At 49.7% G+C, this 27,919-nt stretch overlaps 1 protein-coding gene across 1 annotated transcript; it reads right to left on the minus strand.

Moving 5' to 3' along the window:
- Positions 1 to 1,894: 1,894 nt before the first annotated feature.
- F2 (coagulation factor II, thrombin) lies at positions 1,895 to 20,994 on the minus strand (the record flags this gene model as incomplete). Its single annotated transcript, NM_001104585.1, is given in 14 exon segments — positions 1,895 to 2,136; positions 2,280 to 2,350; positions 10,579 to 10,760; positions 11,315 to 11,488; positions 11,988 to 12,155; positions 13,296 to 13,422; positions 13,506 to 13,634; positions 13,957 to 14,262; positions 16,628 to 16,764; positions 16,861 to 16,966; positions 19,359 to 19,409; positions 19,653 to 19,677; positions 20,336 to 20,520; positions 20,903 to 20,994. Coding segments are annotated over 14 exon segments (1,884 nt in total). The 3' UTR covers positions 1,895 to 1,992.
- Between the last annotated feature and the right edge of the window lie 6,925 nt (positions 20,995 to 27,919).

The following is a 27,919-nucleotide window of genomic DNA, read 5'->3' on the forward strand; positions in this document are numbered from 1 at the left end:
TCTACTAAAAATACAAAAATTAGCCTGGCATGGTGGCGGGCGCCTGTAATCCCAGCTACTCGGGAGGCTGAGGCAGGAGAATCACTTGAACCCAAGAGGCAGAGATTGCAGTGAGCTGAGACTGCGCCATTGCACTACAGCCTGGGCAACAAGAGCGAAATTCCAACTCAAAAAGATAAAAATAAATTTTAAAAATGAAGTATATGACAGGATGTGCATAGATTGTATATAAACTCTGCCATTTTATATACGAGATTTGAGCATCTACAGATTTTGGTATGCATGGTGGGTTCTGGAGTCTATCCCCCATGGATACCACAGGATGACTGCATGAAGAAACTGAGGCCCAGGGAGGTCAGGTGACTTGACCATGATTTTCTCTCTTAATGTTGGAACCAGAATATGAGCCCAGGCCGTCTGATGGTGGGGACTATGCTCCTAACTACTGTATCCCACAATACTGTCAAAGTTTTCTTTTTGTTGTTGTTGTTGTTGTTGTTTTGAAATGGAGTTTTGCTCTCACCCAGCATATATCTGATTTTTCTTTTTATTTATTTATTTATTTTTTGAGATGGAGTCTCACTCTGTCGCCAGGCTGGAGTGCAGCAGCATGATTTTGGCTCACTGCAACCTCCGCCTCCCGGGTTCAGGTGATTCTCCTGCCTCAGTCTCCTGATTAGCTGGGACCACAGGCATGGGCCACCACACCCAGCTAATTTTTTTTTTTTAGTAGAGCTGGGGTTTCACCATGTTGGCCAAGATGGTCTCTATCTCTTGACTTCGTGATCTGTCTGCATCAGCCTCAGCCTCCCAAAGTGCTGGGATTACAGGTGTGAGCCATATCCAGCCAGGTCTGATTTTTTTTTTTTTTTCTTTTTGAGATAAGAGTCTCGCTCATGTCGCCCAGGCTGGAGTGCAATGGTGCAATCTTGTCTCACTGCAAGCTCCACCTCCCAGGTTCATGCCATTCTCCTGCCTCAGCCTCCCGAGTAGCTGGGACTACAGGCATCCGCCACCACACCCGGCTAATTTTTTGTGTTTTTAGTAGAGACAGGGTTTCACCGTGTTAGCCAGGATGGTCTACGATCTCCCTGACCTCGTGATCCGTCCACCTCGGCCTCCCAAAGTACCAGCATGAGCTACCGCACCCAGCCCTGAGTTTTATAAACAGGGTTTCACTGTCACCCAGGCTACAGTGCAAGTGCAGTGATATGATCATGGCTCACTGCAGCCTCAACCTCCCGGACTCAAGTGATCCTCCCAAGTAACCTTGACTACAGGCACATGCCACCACGCCCAGCTAATTTTATTTTTTGGGGTCTCACCACATTGCCCAGACTGATCTCACATTCCTAGCCTCAACTTTAGTCTCCTAAATTGCTGAGATTACAGGTGTGAGCTACCATGCCGTACCTGATCTGACATCATTTTAAATGATATGAGGGAAGATGTAGGGAGTTAACTAAAAAAGCACCGGCCTCATTCAATATTTTCTATATTTGAAGTCCTACTTTGACCTTTCTTAGCCATGTGACTTTAGACAAGGTACCTCTCCAAATCTCAGTTTACTCACCTACCTCTTATGAGGATTAAATGAGATAATCCATTAAAGCCCAGAGGGTGGAATATCTTAAATGCCTATAAATTCAACCTGCCATCTTTCCTCTCACCTGGCCCTGCTCTGAAGATGGTGGATTCTTTTGGAACAGTATCTCACTCTGTCACCCAGGCTGGAGTGCTGGGCTCAAGCAGTCCTCCCACTTCAGCCTCCCGAGTGCTGGGACTACCGGTGTGCACCAGGTGGTGGATTCTCAAGTCTTCTTTATCCAGCAGTATCACTGGCTCTTCCTGAGCCCAGAGAGCTGCCCATGAATAGCACTGGGAGCACTGAAGCTCGTTGAGAGTCACTTTTATTGGGAACCATAGTTTTAGAAACAGCAAAATAATTATTTCACTGGATTGGTTCCAGGAGCCCAGAATATGAGTGGCCCCCTAATCTCCAAACTGATCAATGACCTTCTGTATCCACTTCTTCAGGCGGAACACGTGTGTGTAGAAGCCATATTTCCCATCCCGGTCACAGCCTTCACCCCATGAGACGATGCCCATTTGATACCAGCGTTTGTTTAAGGGGTTCTGAAGAAGAAAGATGAGGTTTCCAATAGAGTCAGGTTCAAGGCCACATCAGCATTCCCCTGCCAGGCAACTGTTTCTAGATACAAGAGTTTCTCCCCATCCCCAGATGAGTTCACCAGGCCCTGGGCTTTAGAGAAGCTTACCTTCATGACAAAGGGTCCCCCGCTGTCGCCTTCACAGGCATCCCCTCGTTTCCCTTCACCAGGCTTGTAACCTTGAGAGAAAACAGCCGTCCGTGCTCAGGAGCATAGCTCGTAGCCCAGCCACACCCCTTCATGAGACACAGCTGGTGATAGTCCACTTACCCCTCCAATCATTCTTGCTCTCCTTACTTCCTCGCCCTATACATCCAGTCCTAGCAAATCTTGTCGGCTCTACCTTCAACATAGATCCCAAGTCCAACCCCTTCTTACCATTTCTAGCTCCAGCTCCTGAACCACTAGTTTCCTTCATTCTTTGCCCACTTACAATGTATTCTCCACCCAAGAGGCAGAATAAAGCTTTTAAAAAGTTGGACCAGGCCAGGGTAGGTGGCTCATGCCCAAGCCGGGTAGATCACTTGAGCTCAGGAGTTCAAGACCAACCTGGGCAATATGGCAAAACCCTGTCTCTACAAAAAATTAGCTGGGTATGGTGGCACATGCTTGTAGTCCCAGCTACTTGGGAGGCTGAGAGAGGAGGATCCCTTGCGCCTGGGAGGTTAAGGCTGCAGTGAGCCGTAATCATGTCACTACACTCCAGCCTGGGCGACAGAGTGAGACCCTGTCTCAAAAAAATTAATAATGAAAGACCAAGAAAAATTTAAAAATTAAAAAATTAAAAAGTTAGACCTATAAGTCTGATGAGGATAATAATGGTAGTTGCCTTTACCCAAATCTCCCCAAGTAACCTCTACAAACAATATAGAACAACACTAACAACAATAAAACCTACACAGAAAAACCACACCTTCACCAGGCGCTGTGGCTCATACCTATAATCTCAGCACTTTGGGAGGCCAAGGCAGGCAGATCATGAGGTCAGGAGTTTGATACCAGCCTGGCCAACATGGTGAAACCCTGCCTCTACTAAAAATACAAAAATTAGCCAGGCATAGTGGTGTGCACCTATAATCCCAGCTACTCGGGAGACTGAGGTAGGAGAATTGCTTGAACCCGGGAGATGGAGGTGGAGGTTGCAGTGAACCGAGATTGCACCACTGCAATACAGCCTGAGTGACAGAACAAGACTCCATCTTGAAAAATAAAATAAAATAATTAGCTGGACATGGTGGCATGTACCTATGGTCCTAGCTATACGTGGGAGGCTGAAGCAAGAAGAGAATTGCTTGAGCCCAGGAGTTCAAGGCTGCAATGAGCTATGACTGTGCCACTGTACTCCAGCCTGGGCAATAGAACAAGACCCTATCTGAAAAAAAAAAAGCCGGGCGCAGTGGCTCAAGCCTGTAATCCCAGCACTTTGGGAGGCCGAGACGGGCGGATCACGAGGTCAGGAGATCGAGACCATCCTGGCTAACACGGTGAAACCCCATCTCTACTAAAAAAAGTACAAAAAAACTAGCCGGGCGAGGTGGCGGGCGCCTGTAGTCCCAGCTACTCGGGAGGCTGAGGCAGGAGAATGGCGTAAACCCAGTAGGCGGAGCTTGCAGTGAGCAGAGATCCGGCCACTGCACTCCAGCCTGGGTGACAGAGCGAGACTCCGTCTCAAAAAAAAAAAAAAAAAAAAAAAAAAAAAGCTAGCAAGAGAACAGCAAAGTAAACCAGACAGAAACATAAGAAAACTTTTTAAGAGATAAAAGCAGAAATTAATGAACCTCAATAGAAAAATAATAGGCCTGGCCAGGTGTGGTAGCTCACACCTGTAATCCCAGCACTTTGGGAGGCTGAAGTGGGCGGATCACAAGGTCAGGAGATCGAGACCATCCTGGCGAACACAGTGAAACCCTGTCTCTACTAAAAATACAAAAAATTAGCCAGGCGTGGCAGTGTGTACTTGTAGTCCCAGCTACTCGAAAGGCTGAGGCAGGAGAGCTTGCAGTGAGCCAAGATCGCGCCACTGCACTCCAGCCTGGGTAATAGAGCAAGACTGTCTCAAAAAAAAAAAAAAGGCCAGGTACAGTGGCTCACTCCTGTAATCCCAGCACTTTGGGAAGCTGAGGCAGGCAGATCACGAGGTCAGGAGTTCGAGACCAGCCTGGCTAACATGGTGAAACCCCGTCTCTACTAAAAATATAAAAAAATTAGCCAGGCATGGTGGCATGCACCTGTAATCCCAGCTACTTGGGAGGCTGAGGCAGGAGAATCACTTGAACCCAGGAGGTGGAGGTTGCAGTGAGCTGAGATCGTACCACTGCACTCCAGCCTGGGTAACAGAGTGAGACTATGTCTCAAAACAAAAAAAAAGAAAAATAATAGGCCTAATAATTTCATAAATCAAATCCCTAGGTATTTGTTTTGAGAAAATCGGCAAGCCATTAGCTAATTTACTCAAGAAAAATAAGATATTACAAATACATAAAATAAGATACCAAGGGAAAAAATTATAAGAGAATACATTGCAGCAGTCAAGAAAGATACAATAATAGACTTGAACAAATATGAAGACATTTCTTATCCTTGGATAAAATGACTCAATATAAAAAAATATGTCCATTCTCCCAGTTAATTTATTAAAGTATCATAATCCCAATAAAAATACCACCAAGCTTTTTTATAGACCTAGACATATTGATACTAATGTTCATATGGAAAAACAAACATGCAAGAATTGCTAGGAAAACACTGGAAAGAAAAACTAAAAAAGAACATTAGCCTTCCCAGCTATGTATGCTAAAGCCTCTATCATTAAAACAATGTGATGCTGTGCACAGACAACAGACCAGGAGAGCCAAGTCAAACGTCCAGAAACATATTCATCCCTAAGCACACTCTATCCATAGAAATCTAGAATGTGGGGCTGGGCACCGTGGCTCATGCTGGTAATCCCAGCACTTTGGGAGGCCAAGGCAGGAAGATCACTTGAGCCCAGGAGTTCGAGACCAGCCTGGGTAACATAGCAAGACCCTGTCTCTACAAATCAAATAAAATTAGCTGGGTGCAGGAAAAAATAAAACTAAAAACTAAAACCTAGGTCAGGTATGATGGCTCATGTCTGTAATCCCAGCAGTTTGGGAGGCCAAGGTGGGAGAAGTGCTCAAGCCCAGCCAGGAGTTCGAGATCAGCCTGGGCAGCATAGGGAGACTTGTCCCTATTTCAAATAAATAAATGAAAATAAAATACAATCTAGAATGTGATAAAGGTGAAATCTCAAATCACTAGTTCATAGACTTTTTTTTTTTTTTTGAGATGGAGTCTCGCTCTGTCACCAGGCTGGAGTGCAGTGGTGTCATCTCGGCTCACTGCAATCTCCACTTCCCAGGTTCAAGTGATTCCCCTGCCTCAGCCTCCCAAGTAGCTGAGACTACAGGCGCCCGCCACCATGCCTGGCTAATTTTTTGTATTTTAGTAGAGACAGGGTTTCACCATGTCGGCCAGGATTGTCTCGAACTCCTGACCTTGTGATCCGCCCACCTTAGCCTCCCAAAGTGCTGGGATTACAGGTGTGAACCACCGCGCCCAGCCAGACGGAGTTTTTGCTTTTGTTGCCCAGGCTGGAGTGCAATGGCGGGATCTCAGCTCACTGCAACCTCCGCCTCCCGGGTTCAAGCGATTCTCCTGCCTCAGCCTCCCGAGTACTTGGGATTATAGGCATGCGCTTGCACGTCTGGCTAATTTTGTATTTTTAGCAGAGACGGGGTTTTTCCATGTTGGGCAGGCTGGTCTTGAACTCCTGACTTCAGGTGGTCTGCCCGCCTCGGCCTCCCAAAGTGCTAGGATTGCAGGTGTGAGCCACCGCACCTGGCTGATTTTTTTTTTTTTTTTTTTTTTTTAAATAGAAACAGGGTCTCACTCTGTCGCGCAGGCTGGAGTGCAACGGAGCAGTCATCTCACTGCAGGATTGAACTCCTAGCCCCAAGCGATCCTCCTAACTCAGCCTCTCAAGTAGCTGAGACTACAAGGCACATGCCACCATGCCCAGCTAATTTAAAAACTATTTTCTTTTTCCTTTTTTTTTTTTTTTGAGATGGAGTCTCACTCTGTTGCCAGGCTGGAGTGCAGTGGCGCCATCTCGGCTCACTGCAACCTCTGCCTCCTGAGTTCAAGCGATTCCCCTGCCTCAGCCTCCTGAGTAGCTGGGACTACAGGCGTGTACCACCACACCCGGCTAATTTTTTGTATTTTAGTGGAGACAGGGGTTTCACCATGTCGGCCAGGATGGTCTTGAACTCCTGACCTCAGGTGATCCCCCGCCTCTGCCTCCCAGAGTGCTGGGATTACAAGTGTAAGCCACCACACCTGGCCAGGAAAAGTTTATCTAACTCTGATTCAAAATCCAGATTTAATAAAATAAATGATAAATTTGACTATCTAGTAATTTTTTAAACTGCATGGCCAAAAAAATTATACATGAGGTTAAAAAAACTGACAAACAGCCGGGCACAGTGGCTTAAGCCTGTAATCCCAGCACTTTGGGAGGCCAAGACGGGCGGATCATGAGGTCAGGAGATCGAGACCATCCTGGCTAACACGGTGAAACCCGGTCTCTACTAAAAAAATACAAAAAACTAGACAGGCGTGGCGGCAGGTGCCTGTAGTCCCAGCTACTCGGGAGGCTGAGGCAGGAGAATGGCGTGAACCCGGGAGGTGGAGCTTGCAGTGAGCTGAGATCCGGCCACTGCACTCCAACCTGGGCAACAGAGCGAGACTCTGTCTCAAAAAAAAAAAAAAAACTGACAAACTAGGAGAAAACATTTGCAATATATATCACAAATAAAGGCCTAGTATAAATGTGAAGAACTCACAAAAATTGATAAGAAAGGGACCAAAAAGGGACATGAAGAGACAATTCACAAAAAAATTATATAATACAAATGCTAGCCAGGCACGCACCTGTGGTCCCAGCTACTCAGGAGGCTGAGGCAGGAGAATCACTTGAACCAGGGAAGTGGAGGCTGCAGTGAGCCAAGATTGCACCATTGCACTCCAGCCTAGGTGACAAAGCGAGACTCTGTCTCAAAAAAATAATTATATAAAAATAGTCCTTAGGCCAGGCGTGGTGGCTCATGCCTGTAATCCCAGCACTTTGGGAGGCTGAGGCGGGAGGATCACGAGGTAAGGAGTTTGAGACGAGCCTGGCCAAAATGGTGAAAACCTGTCTCTACTAAAAATACAAAAATTATCTCGGCACAGTGACTTGTGCCTATAGTCCCAGCTGCTTGGGAGGCTGAGGCAGGAGAATCACTTGAACCCAGGAGGTGAAGCTTGCAGTGAGCCAAAATTGTGCCACTGTACTCCAGCCTAGGTGACAGAGGGCATCTCAAAAAAAAAAAAAAAAAAAAGTTCCTTAATCATACGAAAAGATGTTCAACCTCATTTTCAATTTGAAAGCTGTCCATTAAAACAATTTTGATGTACTATTTCTCACCTCTCAGATTGGTAAAAATTTAAAACTGTGACATTCTTTTAGCAAGGTTGTAGGGAAACAGGCATTCTCATACACTGTGATGGAAATGCAAACTGGTACAACCCTTATGGAAAGAAATTTTAAAATCTCTAAAAAATGACATACATGTTTGCCTTTTGACTTAACAACACTAATTCTAAAAATTTCCTAGGAGAGGCCAGGCATGGTAGCTCACATCTGTAATCCCAGCACTTTGGGAGGCCGAGTTGGGTGGATCACTTGAGCTCAGAGTTCAAGACCAGTCTGGGCAACACAGTAAGACCCAGTCTCTACAAAAAATACAAAAATTAGCTGGGCATGGTGGTGTGTGCCTGTAGCCCCAGCTACTCAGGAGGCTAAAGTGGGAAGTTGGCTTGAGTTCAGGAGGCAGAGGTTACAGTGGGCCGAGTCCAGCCATAGGATTGGTTTTAATAGTGTTATGGATGGAGGATTTTGAAACTGTAATCTAGTATTGCTCAAATAGGCAAGTGCATTACAGATAATGGGGGTCAGGTTTCTTTTTTTTTTTTTTTTTTTTGAGACGGAGTCTCGCTCTGTCGCCCAGGCTGGAGTGCAGTGGCCGAATCTCAGCTCACTGCAAGCTCCGCCTCCCGGATTCCCGCCATTCTCCTGCCTCAGCCTCCCGAGTAGCTGGGACTACAGGCGCCCGCCACCTCACCCAGCTAGTTTTTTGTATTTTTTTAGTAGAGACGGGGTTTCACCGTGTTAGCCAGGATGGTCTCGATCTCGGGGGTCAGGTTTCTTACTGTCAACAGAGAGAGTTACAAATATGGAAAAGGAAAAGCTAAAATTAATCCTGTGGTGTTAGAATGGAATTGGAGGTTTCAGTAGGAACTCACGGTTTTTTATATAGATGATAGAGATATTGGTATATGCATCGTATAATTTTTTTCTGGTCGTGTCCACTAAGAGAGCCTAGAAGTAATGACATCCCACTAGCAATGTGCACACGCCAGCACCCAGATCTCAGTTCTAAATTCCAGTCTCCACTAGAAGGGTTCCCTGGAGAAATGGCTGCTTCCAACACTACAGTCAGGAAAGTAGGATTAACCTGAAACATCTTGCTATGCCAGAAAGTAAGAAAGTACTCAAAGAATGACAGAAAATCTCCCCAAGTCACAGAAGCCAGCTTGAAGGGACTCCCACTGGCCAAACTTGGGATCATCTGAGCATCAAAAGAAATAACAGTAGTAACAAAGTATGGCCTGGCACAGCGGCTCATGCCCGTAATCCCAGAACCTTGGGAGGCTGAGGTGGGCGGATCACCTGAGGTCAGGAGTTCGAGACCAGCCTGGCCAACATGGTGAAACCCTGTCTCTACTACAAATACAAAAATTAGCTGGGCATGGTGGTACATGCCTGTGATTCCAGCTATTCGGGAGGCCGAGGTGGGAGAATCGCTTGAATCTGGGAGGAAGAGGTTGCAGTGAGCCGAGATTGTGCCACTGCACTCAAGCCTGGGTGACAGCAAGGCTGTGTCAAAAAAAAATTTCTGGGTTTTAATATTTGTACTGTGGTTATATAAGAGAACATCCTTGGGTTGGGTTTTTTTTTTTTTTTTTTTTTGGGAAATACTTAAGTATTTATGGGTGAAAAGAAACCATATTCACGATTTGCTCTCAAACTATGCATATATATATATATATATATATATAAACTCCCACACATCCACAGAATGGAGGACAATCTGGATGACAGTATACAGGAAATCTTTGTATTATTTTTGCAACTTTTCTGTGAGTCTGAAATTACACTAAATTTTTATTTTTTACTTTTCAAGTCAGTCAGATCATTTCTTAACCTGCCTCAAGCCCCTCGATAACTTCCCATCTCACTCAATAAAGTCCTTCCAGGCCCTAAAGGAAGTGGCTCTCCTCTGCCTGGCCCTTCTCTCCCTCACTCACTGCTGCCCCTCGTCAGCACCCCAGGCCTCCCTACTGCTCCCTAGACAAGACAAGTGTGCTCACACCTCAGGGCCTTTGCGCCTGCCATGCCCCCAGCCTGCGGTGCTCCTCTCCTAGACATGCCTGCTCACTCCTTCCTTCCCCTCTTCCAGTCCCTGCCCAGACATCACCTTCTCAGGGAGGCCTTCTCCAACCTTCTCTGACCACCTGATTGATCGATCAATGGAGTCTCACTCTGTTGCCCAGGCTGGAGTGCAGCTCACTGCCCGAATTCAGCTCACTGCAACCTCCGCCTCCCGGGCTCAAGCAATTCTCCTGCCTCAGCCTCCTGAGTAGCTGGGATTACAGGCGTGCATCACCATGCCTGGCAAATTTTTGTATTTTTAGTAGAGATGGGGTTTCACCATGTTGGCCAGGCTGGTTTCGAACTCCTGACCTCAAGTGATCTGCCCGCCTCGTCTGGCCACCCTATTTAGAAGCCCACCTCATCAGCCCTTCTCTCTCCCTGTGCTTCATTTTTCTTCACAGCACTGGTCAGGGATTGCTGTTTTAGATCTGTTTACGGACGTGCCCTCCTCCTAGGAAGGAAGCCCTCTGAGGGCACAGACATTGTCGGTCTGGGTCCCTGCTGTATACTCTAGAACACTGCCTGGAAGGTAATAGGTGCTCAATAAATATCTGCTGAGCAGTTGAATGAATGACGTTTCCCCACCCGCAGCCTCTTGCTGCTATCTGAGCTCACATATATTGAACACTTCACTGGTGACTGATACTATGACAAATATATTAATATATGCTACTTCATTTAACCCTCCCATAACCTTATGGGATAGACTTTTACCTCCATTTTACAGAGGAAGAAACTGAGCCACCAAGAGGTTAGGCAACTTGCCCAAAGTCACATGCCTTGAACCCAGGCACAACTCAGTCCTCCCAACCCGGGCCCCACTGTTTCCTCAGCCCGCCCCAGACTTGCCAGCACAGAACATGTTGTCAGTGATGCGGATCCGAGTAGAGTCCTTGCAGACCGACCGCTCCACGATGGGCAGGTTCACCACCTGCAGGACGCTGGGCTGCACCTTACCAACGTTGGTCGTCCACGTCTCCTTCAGGTTGCCCCAGCCTGTCACCCGCCCCTTGTATCCAGCCTGGAACAAGCTTTGGGGAAGGAAGAAGGGCCTGGTGAGAGCCAAGCCTCGCAGGAGCCGCCTGGCCCCAACGCCATTTCTTAGAGACCAGAATCTAAAACGTCCGTGCTGGCCGGGCACCGAGGCTCACACCTCTCGTCTCAGCACTTTGGGAGGCTGAGGCGGGCGGATCTCTTGAGGTCAGGGGTTTGAGACCAGCCTGGCTGACACGGTGAAACCCACCAGTCTCTACTAAAAATACAAAAATTAGCCTATAATCCCAGCTACTCAGGAGGCTGAGGCAGGAGAGTCGCTTGAACCTGGGAGGAGGGGTTGCAGTGAGCCCAGATCGCACGACTACACTCCAGCCTGGGAGACAAGAGTAGAACTCCGTCAATAAATTATTTATTATGTTTCTTTAACATAAATAAAAAATAAAACGCCAGTGCTGAAAAGAACTTTTGGGTTCACTCCAAGAAACTGAGGCCTGGAAAAGGGAAAGGGGCTCTGCAAGGCTGCCTGGTATCAGAGCCAGGCCCAGAACTCGGCTTCTGCCCCTCAGCTGATAAGCGTCTGGTTGCCCACCTGGCTGCCGTCTCCCTGTCGGGCAGGCACACCGGGTGGATGTAGTCGCTGAAGGTAATGGGCTTCTTCAGCTTCATCAGGGCAATGTCCCGGTCCAGGTTCTCCCGCCAGTTGTACCTGGGGTGGATGTAGATCTTTTCCAGCATGGATATCTTTTCAATGTTTCGCTCATACCTGCAGAGACCCCAAGAGAGAAATGGAGAAGCTGCAGGTTCACCCAGCAAGGGGCAGGAAACTGCCTGCCCTTGGGGTCTGGGAGACAGGGTGTCCTGCAGGCCACCAGGGAGGGGATAGGGCTGGCTCCTGCCGTGGCAGCCCCCTGGCCATTTCTTCCTGGGCCTAAAGCCGTGCAGGGCTTTGGAGTCAGACAGTCAGGAGGACAGGGACAAGGGCACAGGCTGCACACCCTGGTCCAGACAGACTCTCTTTTCGGAGACTCCCACATGGGCCATATCCTGGTGTTGGAGGGCCCAGGAGACAGACAGGTTTCCCCCCTCTAGCTCCAAGCCTCAGTCAGGACATGACCAAATGGACTTTCCAGCAGAGACTGCCGGGATGTCATATTCTGGGGGTATACAGAACATCCCATTGTCCCGGAGCCACCAGGGCCCGTCATGGTCGCTCTGGAGGACTCAGACCCCTGCCAGACACCCACAGGCCACCAGTTCTGTACCTGGTGCGGGAGTGCTTGCCAATGCGCACCAGAAGGTCATTCTCAGTGAAGTTCTTGTCCCAGGGCGGGTACAGGAGACAGTGGGCGGCGGTGAGGACCCAGCGGTCACTGATGAGGCTGGCCCCACACAGCAGCTCCTGGGGACTCTTCCGGAAAAGCATCACCTGCCTAGGAGGGGGAGCAGGAAGCATTAGGAGCTGAGGGTGAGGGGGCTGCCTGTACACCAGCCCTAGAAGTAACAAGTCCCAGGTCTAAGAACCCAGCGGGGCAGAGCTGCCTCCAGGGCCCAGATCCAAGCTTGGGCTGGCTGCCCTTGGGCCTTGAGCCTCCATGTGATGCTGAGGGGTTGCCTCACACTTTTTTTTTTTTTTTTTTTGAGACAGGGTTTCACTCTTGTCACCCAGGCTGGAGTGCAATGGTACAGTCACAGCTTACTGAAGCCTCAACCTCCTGGGCTCAAGCAATCCTCCCACCTCAGCCTCCTTAGTAGCTGGGACTACAGGGATATGCTGCTATACCTGGCTAATTTTTGCATTTTTAGTAGAGACAGGGTTTTACCATTTTGCCCAGACTGGCTTTGAACTCCTGACCTCAAGTGATCTTCCCTTCTTGGCCTCCCAAAGTGCTGGGATTACAGGGGTGAGCCACTGCACCTGACCTGCCTCCTGCTTTTTGTACTCCCTTACTAGGTCCTTCCAGTCCAGAGTTCACACAGCATAGCCCAGCTCTGGAATCAGAAGAACTGGATTCAAACCCATTAGCAGTGTGCGGAGGTGAGCCACCAGCTCTGTGAGCCTCAGCTTTACCATCTGCTTAGAAGTAAAGCACCCATGGGCCGGGTGCGGTGGCTCACGCCTGTAATCCCAACACTTTGGGAGGCTGAGGCAGGTGGATCACTTGAGGTCAGGAGTTCAAGACCAGCCTGGCCAACATGGTAAAATCCTGTTTCTACTTAAAATAACAAAAATTAGCTGGGTGTGGTGGCGCATGTCTGTAAATTCAGCTACTCAGGAGGCTGAGGCAAGAGAATCATTTGAACCTGGAAGGCAGAAGTTGCAGTGAGCCGAGATTGTGGCACTGCACTCCAGCCTAGGTGACAGAGCAAGACTCCACCTTAAAAAAAAAAAAAAAAAAAAAAAGGAAGGAAATAACCCATCTCATGTGGCTGCTGTGCAGGGTCGGTGGGATCCTGGATGCTCAGCTGTTGTCATCTATAAAGCCCGGGCCTGTGGGCAGGGCCGGAGGGTGGGGGGCCAGCAGCACACCTGCCCCCAGGAGTGAATGGTAGCACAGGGCTCCGGGACACACCAAGGTGACATGCCGATCTCTGCATCCCAGCCCTCCACAATGCGCCCGTCAATGTAGGATTCCAGGAGTTCTCCTTCAGTTTTGTCCTCCAGCGACTTCTTCTCAAACAGAGGTCGCAGCCCACAGTCTGCAGAGCAAGCCAAGCGGTGAGGGGCAAGTGCTGGCCACCAGCCCCACAGCCCCGCGTCCCTCAGATGCCCACTACCTCACCTGCTTCTCCCAAGCCGAAGGTCCTCGGATCGAAGAAAGTCTGGTACTCACTGGTGGCGGTACGCCCTTCGATGGCCCTGTCTGGGTCCTCACCCAGCCCATCTCCTGTTTCCTCATCCACGGCCTCCTCTGTTGGGACCCGGGCACCGGCTGGGACTCGGCCGGGCCATTCCTCACGCATCCCCTAGATCCCCCCAATTCCCCTGTGGGCCTTGGAGGCCGTTTGGTGCAGAGGTTAAGAGTGCATGCACAGTTGGGCTACTAGGCAATAACCTCCTGGGGCCTCAATGTACTTATCTATGAAATGGGCGCAGGACCTTACCCCTACCTGGTTACTGTAAGGCTGTTATGAGCACACTCAACGCGGTAAGTGTTCGGTAAGCAGAAGCAACTGTTGTTATTCCCACCAGGATTCGTCCCTGCATCTCAGGCCCCTACCCAGGCAGCTCACCACAATAGTTGAGGTCGCAGTACTCAAAGTCACCAGGCTTCCCGGCCACATAGCACCACACGCCCTCCTCATCCCCGTCTGGGTTGCGGCAGAAGTTCTCCACCAGCTGCACGGCCGAGTCGAAGTCCTGGTGCTTGCTCAGGGCCTTGGCCTGCGCGCTGGCCCAGGCTAGGCAGGGGAGCCCATGTGTGGTCACTGCCAGGTGCCCCTGGTACTGCCGCCCCCGATCAGGGACACACTCTTCCGATGGAAGTGACAGATTCACACTGGAGCGTGGAGTCATCGCTACAGTGACTTGATCCTGGCCTGGTGGGTGAGGGGTAAGGAGGCAGCAGAGTGAGTGAGACCACACATGGACCGGAACAGACAGGGATGTGAACCCCAGTCTTGCTGCTTTTTGCCTGTGTGACCTCAGGTTACTTAACCTCTCTGGGCTTCTGTCTGTCTGCCTTTAAAGGGGTTACTAATGCCACTCTTGCAGGCTTGTTGAGAGGATTAAACAAAATATACAGCGTAAGTGTCTGGCACATAATAAACCAGAGATAATAACAGGGTTTGACCTGCTGGGCTATCTGTAATCAACTGGTAGTTGCTGCCTGGGGCTGCTGGAGGAGTCTGTTTTTATGGCGGCACAGCAGGAAGCTTGCTGGGATCACTAAGCTGTTCACCTGGATAGGTCAGTTTCTGCAAGCCTGCAACTTATTTATCATCAATGTGTGCGCACGTGTATGGGGGCTGGGAGGTAAATGGTAGCTGTTTTTGTTAGGATAAACTTGCTACAAGACCAATCCCAGGGGCCAGCCGCAGTGGCTTACACCTGTAATCCCAGAATTTTGGGAGGCTGAGCAGGGCAGATCACCTGAGATCAGGAGTTTGAGATCAGCCTGGCCAATGTGGAGAAACCCGTCTCTACTAAAAATACAAAAATTAACCAGGTGTGGTGGCATATGCCTGCAGTCCCAGCTATATGGGAGGCTGAGGCAGGAGAATCGCCTGAACCCAGGAGGTGGAGGCAGTGAGCCAAGATTGTGCCACTGTACTCCAGCCTAGGTAACAGAGTGAGACTCCGTCTCAAAAAAAAAAAAAAAAAAAAAAGGCTGGGCACAGTGGCTCACCCCTGTAATCCCGGCACGTTGGGAGGCCGAAGTGCGAGGATCACGAGGTCAGAAGTTTGAGATCAGCCTGGCCAACATGGTGAAACCCCATCTCTACTACATACAAAAAAATTAGCCGGGCGTGGTGGCGCACACCTGTAATCCTAGCTACTCAGGAGGCTGAGGCAGGAGAATTGCTTGAACCTGGGAGGTGGAGGTTGCAGTGAACTGAGATCACGCCACTGCACTCCAGCAGCCTGGGCGAGGGAGTGAGACTCTGTCTCAGAAAGAAAAAAAAAGACCATCCCCAGGAACGAGCAATGGACCTGACAGGGATGCCTAGAGAACAAAGAATACCAACCCATGTTTGTGGGACTGGTAACCGGCACAAATTCTTTACCCCTGGCTGCATCCACATCCTTTGCTCTGTGATTTTACAGGCTGACGTGTAGTTCACCTCTTGACCCTAGCCTTGAACATATACTTGCTCTGGCCAATGGAACGTGGGCAGGGCTGACTGTGCCTGTTCTGAGCCTAGGCCTTCAGGACAGAAGATGTTTTTCTGTTCATTGTTTTCTGTGTCTGTCATCAGCAGAAGAAGAGTTTTCCCAGGTACTGCTGTCTTTCAGCCTCAGCCCCAGCATGATCGCACGTGGAGCAGATCTAGGCCCAACACTCAACGAGGAACCAGGCTCAGCTGGACCCATTATTTGAATCAGAGCCACCCAGCCAGGGCCAGCCTCTGTCAGTTGACCCTACAAGACATCATCAGCGAGTGCAGCTGAGATCAGCAGCGCCACGCCCGCCAACCCTCACGGGAAAAAGAAATGCTTATTGTGGTCTGCCTTGGGGAAGGGTAGCTATAGCTACTTAACACACCAGGGAAAATAATGATTACAGAATCCTGCAGGGCCAAACTGCACAAGGCTTCCTCTGTGATACTCAGAACAGGGCGTGTGGACAGAAATGGCTAGGGAGGGCTTCCCGGAGGAAGGAGTGCCTTGATCAGAAAGGAGGCATGTTTGGAATGAGCCACAGCCTGGACCATAAGGAAGTCAAGAGTGGGAAGCAGGAGGAGGAGGCTGGCAGATCCCCCCACTCAGATCCCGATTCCCTGACTTCACTGAGCAACAGGCACAGATATGATCTGAATGACTGATGGCAGCTCTGAAGGTGGCCAGCATCTTTTTTTTTTTCTTTTTCTTTTTTTGAAACAGAGTTTTGCTCTTGTCACCAAGGCTGAAGTGCAATGGCACGATCTCAGCTCACTACAACCTCTGCCTCCCGGGTTCAAGCGATTCTCCTGCCTCAGCCTCCTGAGTAGCTGGGATTACAGGCACCCGCCACCACGCCTGGCTAATTTTTGTATTTTTAGTAGAGATGGGGTTTTGCCATGTTGGCCAGGCTGATCTCAAACCCCTAATCTCAGGTGATCCACTTGCTTCAGGCTCCCAAAGTGCTGGGATTACAGGCATGAGCCACTGCACCCGCCAGCATTCTTGGTTCCCATCCCAGGCTGCCAGGCCCCATGAAGCCCCCGGGCCTTGACCATGGGCCACGCCCTGCCCCCAGCTCACCACAGACAGGGATGCTGCATTCCTCCCTCCTCACGGTGGGGTCTGTAGTGTAGCACCAGGGTCCTGTGGTGCTGCTGTCAGGGTTGCGGCAGAAATTCTCCTGCAGGTCGGCCCCGGGATGGGTGGTGGAGTTGATTCTGGAACAGGAAATTGCCCAACAGGTGGCTGTTGTGCACGAGATATCCTTGCTCCCTGTTCTCAGCCCCTGGTGGAAAGGCCAGCCCCTCACTCACTCAGGCTTATGTGGGTAGCGACTCCTCCATAGCTGGCACTCAATGCCTGACCGGGTGATGTTCACATGCCCTCGGTAGTTCGTACCCAGATCCTCAGCACAGTTACCTGCGGAGACCCCACCCCAGTCAGCCTTGGAGCCTGGGGACTTATTTCCTCTCTCCCAGCAAAGTTCTGTCTATCCCCCACCTCCAAGCTCATGCAGGTCCACAATCCTTAACCTGCATTCACCCAGCCCCTCCTCCTCTGCATCCAGCAGTTCTCCCATTCACTCAACAGTGGCCGCCAAATATTTGCTGAGTGCCCACCATGTGACAGGCACTTGTCGGGTGCTCAGCACACATCAACCAATAGGACAGTCACAGCCCTGCCCTCATGGAGCTTCCATTCAGTGGCTTCTCTTGGCCAGCAGGATGAAAAAGTGACCAAGGCCTTTTCATCTGGCCCTGGTCTACCTGTCCCTGCTAGCTTGGCTCCTCGTGCCTCTGGGTCTTTCCACGGGCTGTTTCTTCTGGCTGGAATGCCCGCTTGTTCATCCATGCATCCCACCAGGCCAGGCAGAACTCTGCCTCTCCTGGGAAGTCATCTCTCTTCTGGCAAACCAGACACTCATTTTCCTGTGTTCTCTTGGTGCCTTGAACGGAACTTTTCTTGCAATCACTTTATTTATTTATTTTTTGTTTTTATTTATTTATTTTGAGATGGGGTCCTGCTCTGTTGCCCAGGCTGGAGTGCAGTAGCACGATCTCAGCTCACTACAACCTCTACCTCCCAGATTCAAGCAATTCTCCCCCCTCAGCCTCCCTAGTAGCTATGATTAAAGGCACGTGCCAACACGTCCCAGCTAATTTTTGTATTTTTAATAGAGGCGGGGGGTTTCACCATGTTGGCTAGGATGGTCTCAAACCCCTGGCCTCAAGTGATCCGCCCACCTCAGCCTCTCAAAGTGCTAGGAATACAGGCTTGAGCCCACCCGGCTGCAATCACTTTAATATTTTATATTTTTGTTCTCTTTTGAGATTGTGAATTCCTTGAAGGCAGAGACTGTATTTGATTCTCTTAAAATCCCCAGCACCTGATATAGTGCGGGGCACATAGCAGGAACTTTGTAAAGTATCTGTTGAGTATGTAATTTAACAAATGAGGCCGGGCGTGGTGGCTCACGCCTATAATCCCAGCACTCTGGGAGGCCGAGGCTGGTAGATCACCTGAGGTCAGGAGTTTGTGACCAGCCTGACCAACATGGTGAAAACCCATCTCTACTAAAAAATACAAAAAATTAGCTGGACATGGTGGTGTGTGCCTGTAATCCCAGCTACCCAGGAGGCGGAGGCAGGAGAATTGCTTGAATTCGCTAGGCGGAGGTGGCAGCGAGCTGAGATTGCACTGTTGCACTCCAGCCTGGGCGACAGAGCAAGACTCCATCTCAAAAAAAAAAAAAAAGAAAAGAAAAGAAAGAAAGACAGCAGCCAGGCGCGGTGGCTCACACTTGTAATCCTACTACTTTGGGAGGTTGAGATGGGAGAATTGCCTGAGCCCAGGAGTTCAAGACCAGCGTGGGCAAAAAAGGGAGCCCCTGTCTCTTACAAACAAATAAACAAATAAAGAGTTCCAAGTCACGGAGCCTTTTGTCATGCTAAAGGTGCCTTCAGAACGCAGTGCAGGAGGTAGGGTGCTCCCTGAAGTCTCAGCAAAAGTGGCAACATTTGAAGCAGTCCTTGAAGGATAGGGAAGTATTCAGTAGGTGGTGATGGTTGCTCCAGAGGAAATCGACAACATATGCAAGGCCAGGTGCTAGAAACACCTTGGCACACTTAGGGAAGTCCTTGGTGTCAGAGCAGCCGGGGGTTTGGGTTCCTGTTTGGTGCAATGACACCTAAAGCTAGAAGGGGAATGTGATGTCATCAGAGCTCTGACTAGGTCGGGGCAGAGACTCGGGTCAGGCAAAGGAGAATGAAGCCTTAAACATGAATTCATGGCTAGGCGCAGTGGCTCACATCTACACTCCCAGCACTTTGGAAGGCCAAGGCAGGTGGATCACGAGGTCAGGAGTTCAAGACCAGCCTGGCTAACATGGTGAAACCCGGTCTCTACTAAAAATACAAAAATTAGCCGGGCGTGGTGACGGGCACCTGTATTTCTAGCTACTTGGGAGGCTGAGGCAGAGAATTGCTTGAACCTGGAAGGTGGAGTCTGCAGTGAGCTGAGATCGTGCCATTGCACTCCAGCCTGGGCGACAGAGTGAGACTCTGTCTCAAAAAAAATAAAAAATAAAAAATAATCCATTCATTCATTCATTCGTTCCTCCAACTTGAATCATCTGACTGCATGCCAGACACACAGCCAGGCACAAAGACACATCTTGACCCCAGCAATGGGAGCAACGTCGGACACTGGGGACCGCCTCGGCCTCCACTGGCCACACTCCAAACCCACCCCTGAGCTCTTCTCTCGGGCTCCCCACCATGTCCTGACCCCCAACCCCGTGTCACTTGCTCACCTTCCAGACACGCAGCAAGCGTATCTCGAGACGTCCTCGCTGTCTCACAAGCTGGAAAAGACCCAGGTGTTTACCCTTGGGATTGGGGTACGGCCAGGATGGGCTGGAGTCAAGGGTGGATGGGATGTTGGTGAGAAACAGAGAGATGGATGGACAGATGGGAGGGACGGAGGAAGGAGTGGGGAAGGGGTGGACAGGTGGACGGCTGGGTGCAGCAGAAGATTCTCCAGGTAGAATTCTCTCACTGGGGTCCCCAGGCCTCCCTTCCTGGGGCAAATCCTTCCCGGTGCTCACCTGTGTACTTGGCCCAGAAAGCATCCTGAAAAACAAGGGCTGGGAGTGAGGCTACAGCAGCTCCTGTTTTGTGTTTAGTAAACGTTATGTCTCCTCCTCACACTTTCCTTTACCCTGGTCATGCAGGGGGCAGGCTCTGGGGAGGTTTGTGGCAGAGTTTCCTACTTTTGTTTCCAAAAGGAGAAGAATATTTGAGGATAGGGGAGTTTCTCCAACACACACACCGAGACTGAACAAGACTGGGGGAGATGGGAGGAGAGGGGGCCGTGGGACCCTGGCAGAGCCCTACAGACAGGGAAGGTGACACAGAGCTCCAGGAACACTGAGTCTTGAGTCCGGGGCTTGTGGTGGCCTCCCCGAGTCCCACCCCTCAAGGGTGGTGCAGGAGGCTACCGCTAAGGAGACCATGTGGACACAGAGCCCCAGGGCAGGCGGATGTCTGAAGGCTGTGGAGGCCTCCCCACGTCATGGAGCCACACAGGACCCCGGAACCTTGACAGAGTCCAGGCACAGGGACCCCCAGGAAAGGCTGAGGCCACTCCTCTAGTGAGGAGGGGTTCAGAGTTGAAATGAGGCTGTGAGCGGCGAAGGGGCTGTGGCGTTCCTCTCTTGCTTCTCTGTGGAAGTGTCTAGAGTTGGGCCCGCTCTGAGGCCCTGGAGCCGTCCGAGCAGCCCAGGCTCACCGTGGCCGTGGAGGACTCCAGAGCCTCGAAGGCCTCCTCGTAGCTGCATGTCTCCTCCACGCACTCTCGCTCCAGGTTGCCCTTGAACACCTCCTCCAGGAAGCCGCTGCTGGCTCGCCGGACCCGCTGGAGCAGCGACAGCGCTTGCTGAGGAGCCAGGAACACTTGCTGAGGAGCCAGGAACACTGCAGTAGGGGGGTCATGGGACAGCGGCCTCAGGAGCAGGTGGTCTTGGCCATTGCGGGGGCAGGAAGCAAGCCCGCCTTCCCCTGCTGGCTTCTGAGAGGGGCTGTCTGGGCTGGCGGAAGTGCCTGGAAGGCTGCTAAATATGGCCCCCTGTGCCCCTCCTACACTGCCCCTTGCCCCCAGCCTGCTCCCCATATTGGAAGAGAGAAGCAGCCCTTCTCTTTCCAGTCCTGAGCTCCTGACTTCTTCCCCAAGCTGGCCGCCTGGGGCTGAGACCTACCTAGGGGCCAGCTCTGTGTGCTCTGTCCAGCCAGGAGACCCCGGTCCATGGGCCCACACCCCAATCCTCCAGCCTGTTCCAGCCTGCAAGCACCCCCTTACCATGCTGGCTGTGCACAAGGCTACACAGGGCAGCCAGGGCCAGGCAGCCAGGCAGCTGCAGGCCTCGGACGTGCGCCATAGTGTGTCAGCTCCTGGGTCACTGAGGAATTGTCTGTCCTGACCCCTCTGGGTTAATGTTGAACTAACATGAAGAAATCAGCGGAGAGGGTGAGGTCAGAGGGTCAGGGCCATGGGGACGGGTGGGTAGATAGTCCTCCTGTCCACCCCCGCCATCTGGGAGGACAGGTCCTCCTGGGACCAGGGATGGATGGTCTAGGAGGAGTCACAAAAAAAGGTCACTGTCACCCCCATCTCCCACCCTCCCTCTCTGAGACTTAGCCCATTCTGGCCCGTGGGGCTACGAGACTTTCCTGGAGCTCCTTCCAATCCTAACATACAGTGGTGGTTGCCTTTCATCTCTGTGTGCAACAGTTTCCTCATCTGTACAATGGGAATAATACTTTGTTGCGAGGACTAAAGGAGATTAGGAATGGAAAGCCCATGGAATATCGTAAGTTCTTAATAATCAGATCTGCGCATATAGGCCAATGTGGGGGTTTGTGTAATCACAATACACAGATATCAAAAATAGAGACAAAGATAAAAGGTGTGGCCTGATGGAAGTTTCCCCTCGCCTTGGGATGCACCAGGGATAGGAACAGCCAACATTTGCCCAAGCCTCTCAGCCACTGGAGGAGGGGCCCATTTCTCCTCCTTCCTGTCTGGGGTGCCTGGAGGTGTGTTTGTGTGTGGCAGCTGCCTGGGAGGAGGAGTCAGGTCCAGGGGCTCTTGGGCCTTTGGTCTATCTTCTGTCATCTCCCAGGACCTGCACCTGTCCTGGAATAGGGGCTACTCCAAATCCCTGGGTCTCCACTGCATGGCCCTCCTTCTCCCTGGCTGCCTGCCCCAGGCCAGGCCTAGCGAGGCTTCTGGTCCTACCCTGCCTTCCACCCAGCCCTATTCCTGTCCCTCCTCTGCCTTCCACCCAGCCCTACTCCTGTCCCTCCCCCATTTCCTGTTTGTGATACCCAAAGCAAATATTAGTCCTGGGTCTAAGTAGGGCAGAGGGACAAAGAGCAGGAACATGGGGAGGCACAAGTTCTCGCCTCGCCTCAACTGTCCTTTGGGCCCAGCTGTTTGGGGTCTAGACCAGGTCATGTGTGGGAACAGGGAGTTTTGGCAGAAAAACTGGGGACCAAGACTCCCACAAACACCTTAATTCCTGAGAGGCCTATTTCTTATATATTTTCATATATATATTTTTAGGCCAGGCACAGCGGCTCACACCTGTAATCCCAGCACTTTGGGAGGCCAACAAGGCAGGATCGCTGTGGCCAGGAGTTTGAGACCAGCCTGGGCAACAAAGCAAGACCCTCATCTCTACCAAAAAAAAATTAAAAATTAGCTGGGAATGGTGGTGCATGCCTGAAGTCTAAGCTACTGGGAGGCTGAGGCAGGAGGATCACTTGAGCCCAGGAGTTCCAGGCTGCAATGAGCTATGATTGTACCACTGCACTCTAGCCTGGGTAACAGAGTAAGACCCTGTTTCTTTTACTTTCTTTTTTTTTTTTTTTTTTGAGATGGAGTCTGGCTCTGTCACCCAGGCTGGAGTGCAGTGGAACAATCTTGGCTCACTGCAACTTCCATCTCCCTTGTTCAAGTGATTCTCCTACCTCAGCCTCCCAAGTAGCTGGGATTACAGGCATGTGCCACCACACCTGGCTAATTTTTGTATTTTTAGTAGAGATGGGGTTTCACCACGTTGATCAGGATGGTCTCAAACTCCCGACCTCAGGTGATCTGCCCACCTACACCTTGGCCTCCCAAAGTGCTGGGATTACAGGCGTGAGCCACCATGCCTGGCCTCAATGAGACCCTGTTTCTAAAAAAATAAATTAAAATAAAACAAAATAGAATAAATAAAATTAAATTAAATACAAATATATATTTTGAGTTTTTGTTGTTGTTGTTTCGTTTTGTTTTTTTAGAGACGGAGTCTCGCTCTGCCGCCCAGGCTGGAGTGCAATAGCGAGATCTCAGCTCACTGCAACCTCCACCTCCTGGGTTCAAGCGATTCTCCTGCCTCAGCCCCCCAAATAGCTGGGACTACAGGCACCCGCCATCATGCCCGGCTAATTTTTGTAGTTTTGTAGAGACAGAGTTTCACCACGTTGCCCAGGCTGGTCTTGAACTCCTAACCTCAGGTGATCTGCCCACTTCAGCCTCCCAAAGTGCTGGGATTACAGGCATGAGCCACTGCGACCTACCTGTTGGTTTTTTTGTTTTGTTTTGTTTTTTGGTTTTTTTTTTTGAGATGGAGTCTCTGTCACCCAGAAAGGAGTGCAGTGGCACGATCTCGGCTCACTGCAACCTCTGCCTCCTGAGTACAAGCGATTCTCCTGCCTTAGCCTCCCAAGTAGCTGGGATTATAAGCATGTACCACCCACGCCCAGCTAATTTTGTATTTTTAGTAGAGATGGGGTTCCACCATGTTGGTCAGGCTGGTCTCGAACTGCTGACCTCAGGTAATCCACCTGCCTCGGCCTCCCAAAGTGCTGGGATTACAAGCATGAGCCACTGCCCCTCCTCTTTGCAGACTTTTACTCACAGTTGCAGGCCTGCTGAGCATGACATTCTTATACCCAGAAATGGCTATCTTAGTCCGGGCTGCTCTAAAATTACTGTAGGCCGGGTGCAGTGGCTCATGTCTCTACTCCCAATACTTTGGGAGGCCAAGGCGGGCCGATCACAAGGTCAGGAGTTCGGGACCAGCCTAGCCAACATGGTGAAAACCTGTCTCTACTAAAAACACATAAATTAGCTAGGCGTGGTGGCACGAGCCTGTAATCCCAGCTACTCGGGAGACTGGGACAAAACAATTGCTTGAACCAGGGAGGCAGAGGTTGCAGTGAGCCAAGAGTGTGCCAATGCACTCCAGCCTAGGTGAAAGAGCAAGACTTCATCTCAAAAAAAAAAAAAAAAAAAAAAAATTACAGTAAACTGGGTGGTTTAAAGAATAGACATCTACAAGGGGTCTTCAACAAGTTCATGGAAAATACGTATTATGAAAAACACTGCATAGATTTAAAAAAATTTTTGTGCACCAAAATAAACTCATAATAACTTGCTATAACATGAGTGAACAGGATGTAGTTTGAGGCACTAAGAAGGATAAGACATCAGTTTGAAGCAAGCCCTTATCAGAGCTAAAGGAATTCTGCTAAAATTGAAGCAAGAACAAACAACAAATTTATGGTGAAGCTTGGGTGGAAGAATGGTGAAATCACTGATGCTTTATGAAAAGTTTATGGAGACAATGTCCCAAAGAAATGAGCAGCTTACAAACATTTTAAGAAGGGACAAGGCAGGCCGGGCGCGGTGGCTCATGCCTGTAATCCCACCACTTCGGGAGGCCAAGGCAGGTGGATCACTTGAGGACAAGAGTTCAAGACCGACCTGGCCAACATGGAGACACCTCATCTCTACTAAAAATACAAAAATTAGCTGGGCATGGTGGTGTGTGCCTATAATCTCAGCAATTTGGGAGGCTGAGACAGGAGAATTGCTTGAACCCAGGAGGCGGAGGCTGCAGTGAGCTGAGATAATGCCACTGCACTCCAGCCTGGGTGACAGAGCAAGACTCTGACTCCAAAAAAAAAAAGACATTTTTTTGACAAACAAAAACACTTAAATATAGGTTAGGTGTTTAGTGTACCACCATGGGTGCAGGACCACAATGGACTCAGCACATGCTTAGTCTTCAGGGTCTGATACGAGCCCCCAGCCTTCAGGAACCAACTGTTCATTCTCCTTGGAACTCTGCAGGTCCTAGTTGGTACCATGCAGCCGAGTTCGGCATTCCTGCCTTTCAGCACAAACACGTGCCTGCACACTTAAAGCAGATATATATATATATATATATATATATATATATGTGTGTGTGTGTGTGTGTATGTGTATATATATATATCTCCGCCTCCCGGGTTCAAGCAGTTCTCCTGTTTCAGCCACCCAAATAGCTGGGATTACAGGTGTGTGCCACCACACCCAGCTAATTTTTGTAATTTTAGTAGAGACAGCGTTTTACCATGCTGGCCAGGCTGGTCTCAAACTCTTGACTTCAGGTGATCTGCCCGCCTTGGCCCCTCAAAGTGCTGGGATTACAGGCATGAGCCACCACACCCGGCCTTAAAGCAGAGGTTCTTTCCCTCTAGGAGCAAGGCCATAACAAAGCAGGGGGCGGGGGATGCATTCCTGCCCAACAAGTTGGCATCAGACAAAATCATGGGTAAAGACCAATGCTAAGTTGTAAAGCAAATCTCTATAACCACTGAAAACAGTAAAATTATGTTCCAAGACATAGTGTTAGAGAATTTCAGGGCTCAAAGAAAGACCAGATATTATTTATTTATTATTAGTATTATTTAGAGACGGAGTTTCTCTCTGTCGCCCAGGCTGGAATGTAGTGGCGTGATCTCGGCTCACTGGAAGCTCCGCCTCCTGGGTTCATGCCATTCTCCTGCCTCAGCCTTCTAAGTAGCTGGGTCTACAGGCGCTCGCCGCCACGCCCAGCTAATTTTTTTGTATTTTTAGTAGAGACGGGGTTTCACTGTGTTAGCCAGAATGGAGAAAGACCAGATATTATTAAATCCAGCCATTTCCAAGCCTAGGGTTGTGTGCACGTTCTACAGGGTGGCCTTGTCTTTCTGCAAATATTTTGTTAAAACCTCAAAAATTAGGCCGGGCGCGGTGGCTCAAGCCTGTAATCCCAGCACTTTGGGAGGCCGAGGCGGGCGGATCACAAGGTCAGGAGATCGAGACCACAGTGAAACCCCGTCTCTACTAAAAATACAAAAAATTAGCCGGGCGCGGTGGCGGGCGCCTGTAGTCCTAGCTACTCAGGAGGCTGAGGCAGGAGAATGGCGTGAACCCAGGAGGCGGAGCTTGCAGTGAGCCAAGATCACGCCACTGCATCCAGCCTGGGCAACAGCGTGAGACTCCGTCTCAAAAAAAAAAAAAAAACAAAACAAAAAAAAAAAAAAACCTCAAAAATTGTGATTTTGCCTTATTAAGACAAAAATGAATTTTTTTTCCCTTTCGGCTGAAATTTTTTCTCTTTAGGTAGTTAATAATCTTATGTTTTTCTGAATCTGATCAGCAGTTTTCAATTTTTTATTTCTTATTTCTTATTTTTTTTTTTTTTTGCCCTTCTGTAGATAGTGACTTAAGTAGTTTTCTATTTTGACTAGAAAATGTGAGTAAGTCGGCCGGGCACAGTGACTCACGCCTGTAATCCCAGCACTTTGAGAGGCCGAGGTGAGCAGAACGCTTGAGGTCAGGAGTTTGAAATCAGCCTGGCCAACATGGTGAAATTCTGTCTCTACTAAAAATACAAAAAAATTAGCCGGGCCTGGTGGGCACCTATAATCCCAGCTACTCAGGAGGCTGAGGCAGAAGAATCACTTGAACCCGGGAGGTGGAGGCTGCAGTGAGCTGAAATCGTGCCACCGCACTCCAGCTTGGAGGACAAAAGGAGACTCTATTGCAAAAAAAAAAAAAAAAGTATAAGTCAATTTCTATTTAGTAAAAATCTTTTAAAATATGGGATCCATAAGAGAAAAAAAGAAGTTAGCAAACGGTTCCATGACAGAGCCAAGATTGGGAACCATTGATTTCATCCAACTGCCCCACGTCTCTATGTGGTCATGGAGAATTGACCACATAGAGACCATTCTGGATGGTCATACAGAATTGGTGGTAGAGCTAGGATGGAAACCCAGACTCCCACTTCAGACCAACACTTTCGCCTCTCATAACCCTTGTGCCCTGACATTCTGGTAGAGAACAGCCTCCCTGGGCCATAAAGTGACCCAGAGAACCCGCACCTACAGTGCAGAACCACTATGTGGGTGAGGCTGGCCTGGCCCAACAACTATACCTAAGGACACATGTTAAGTCCCTTAATTTTGCTTTAGGAGGACTGATGACAATACTGTTAAGTAAAATTTAGTAATTTGTTTTTTAATTTTTATTTTACTTTACTTTGAGATAGGGTGTCACTCTGTTGCCCAGGCTGGAGTACATACAGCAGGCTAGAGTGCAGTGGTGTGATCATAGCTCACTGCAGCCTTGAACTCCTGGCTCAAGTAATCCTCCCACCTCAGCCTCCTGAGTAGCGGGACTACAGGCACATGCCACCATGCCAAGCCTGTTTATAAAATTTGTTTATTTATTTATTGAGATGGAGTCTCGCTCTGTCTCCCACAGCAATGGCATGATCTTGGCTCACTGCAACCTCCGCCTCCTGGGTTCAAGCAGTTCTCCTGCCTCAGCTTCCCCAGTAACTGGGATTACAAGCATGCACCACCTCTCCTGGCTAATTTTTGTAATTTTAGTAGAGACAGGGTTTCGCCTTATTGCCCGGGCTGGTCTCAAACTGCTGAGCTCAAAGTGATCCACCTGCCTTGGCCTCCCAAAGTGTTAGAATTACAGGCATGAGCCACTGCGCCTGGCCTAATTTTATATTTTTAGAGACAGGGTCATGCTCTGTTGCCAGGCTGCAGAGCAGTGATGCAATCATAGCTTACTACAACCTTGAACTCCTGGGCTCAAGCAATCCTCCTGACTCAGACTCCCTAGTAGCCGGGACTACAGGCATGCACCACCATGCCTGGCTAATTTTTTTTTTTTTTTTTTTAATAGAAACACAGTCTCACTATGTTGGCCAGGCTGGTCTGGAACTCCTGGCTTCTAGTGATTCCCCTACCTTGTTCTCCAAAAGTGCTGGGATTACAGGGACTAGGCCTACAATTTAGTAATTGCTCACCATGTGCCAGGTAGGCAGGACTTATGAGGTAGGTACTATACTTATCCCCATTTTATGGATGAGGAAACTGAGGCACAGGGAAGCGAAGTGACTTGTCCAAGTTGATGCAGCTAGTCAAGGTCAGAGCCCCAACCCACTCCTGAACACATCTAGAGATGGAGCTCTTTATGATCTGTGATGCCTTGCAATCT

This window comes from Macaca mulatta, chromosome 14, assembly GCF_049350105.2.
Source record: "Macaca mulatta isolate MMU2019108-1 chromosome 14, T2T-MMU8v2.0, whole genome shotgun sequence".
Classification (NCBI taxonomy): domain Eukaryota; kingdom Metazoa; phylum Chordata; class Mammalia; order Primates; family Cercopithecidae; genus Macaca; species Macaca mulatta.